Source organism: Stegastes partitus, unplaced genomic scaffold (assembly GCF_000690725.1).
Source record: "Stegastes partitus isolate 25-593 unplaced genomic scaffold, Stegastes_partitus-1.0.2 Scaffold1523, whole genome shotgun sequence".
Classification (NCBI taxonomy): Eukaryota; Metazoa; Chordata; class Actinopteri; family Pomacentridae; genus Stegastes; species Stegastes partitus.
Window position 1 is genome coordinate 89557 of NW_007579254.1, and position 575 is coordinate 90131.

The 575-nt window shown below is 57.6% G+C and overlaps 1 protein-coding gene across 1 annotated transcript in view; it reads right to left on the reverse strand.

The window, feature by feature from the left end:
• crybg2 (crystallin beta-gamma domain containing 2) overlaps nucleotides 1-575 on the reverse strand; it is a 49853-nt gene that overhangs the window by 38584 nt on the left and 10694 nt on the right. The window contains exon 4 of the mRNA XM_008300307.1: nucleotides 204-464. Coding sequence (XP_008298529.1) covers nucleotides 204-464 — 261 coding nt within the window. The remainder of the gene's footprint in view (nucleotides 1-203; nucleotides 465-575) is intronic.

Below are 575 nucleotides of genomic sequence, written 5' to 3' on the forward strand. Positions count from 1 at the left end.
CAGAGCCGACCAGCGCTTCAGGTCTAGGACGTGATGAAGCAACACTGCCAGGTTCAGAGGTTCTATCAGAACCCTGCAGGACGTCATCAGCACGCCGACCGACACCGGCGGGAGCAGCTTTGTGATCCGAGGCGTGGGGCTCGGTCAGAGGCCGAGGTGCATTCTGGGTAGAAGTTGTTTCCGTGGGAGCAGCCGACTCGGACCAATCGTCCAGCTGCAGCTCAGGAATGGACGCGATCGGCGCTTTCACGGTTTCATCCGGCGGGTCGAAGCCGTTGGTCAGAGGCTGCCGTGGTTCCGGTCGGTCGGTTGGAACGCCGTCTGGTTGATCCGGGTCAGAAACGGTGAATCCAGACCGGTTGGAGGCCACCGGAGGAGGAGACGGGATGTTGAAGGTGCTGCTGCTGTCGAGCTCCGGCTGAGACATGCTGAACCTCTTCAGGTTGTTCTGATCCGACTTCTGACTGAGGTCCAGAGTCTGGAGGAAGATCATCAACAGCGTGACTCACAGAGCAACACAAACACAACGGCCAAGGTCTCCATGAAAGTAAGAAGTATTTAGCGATATGTAGAAA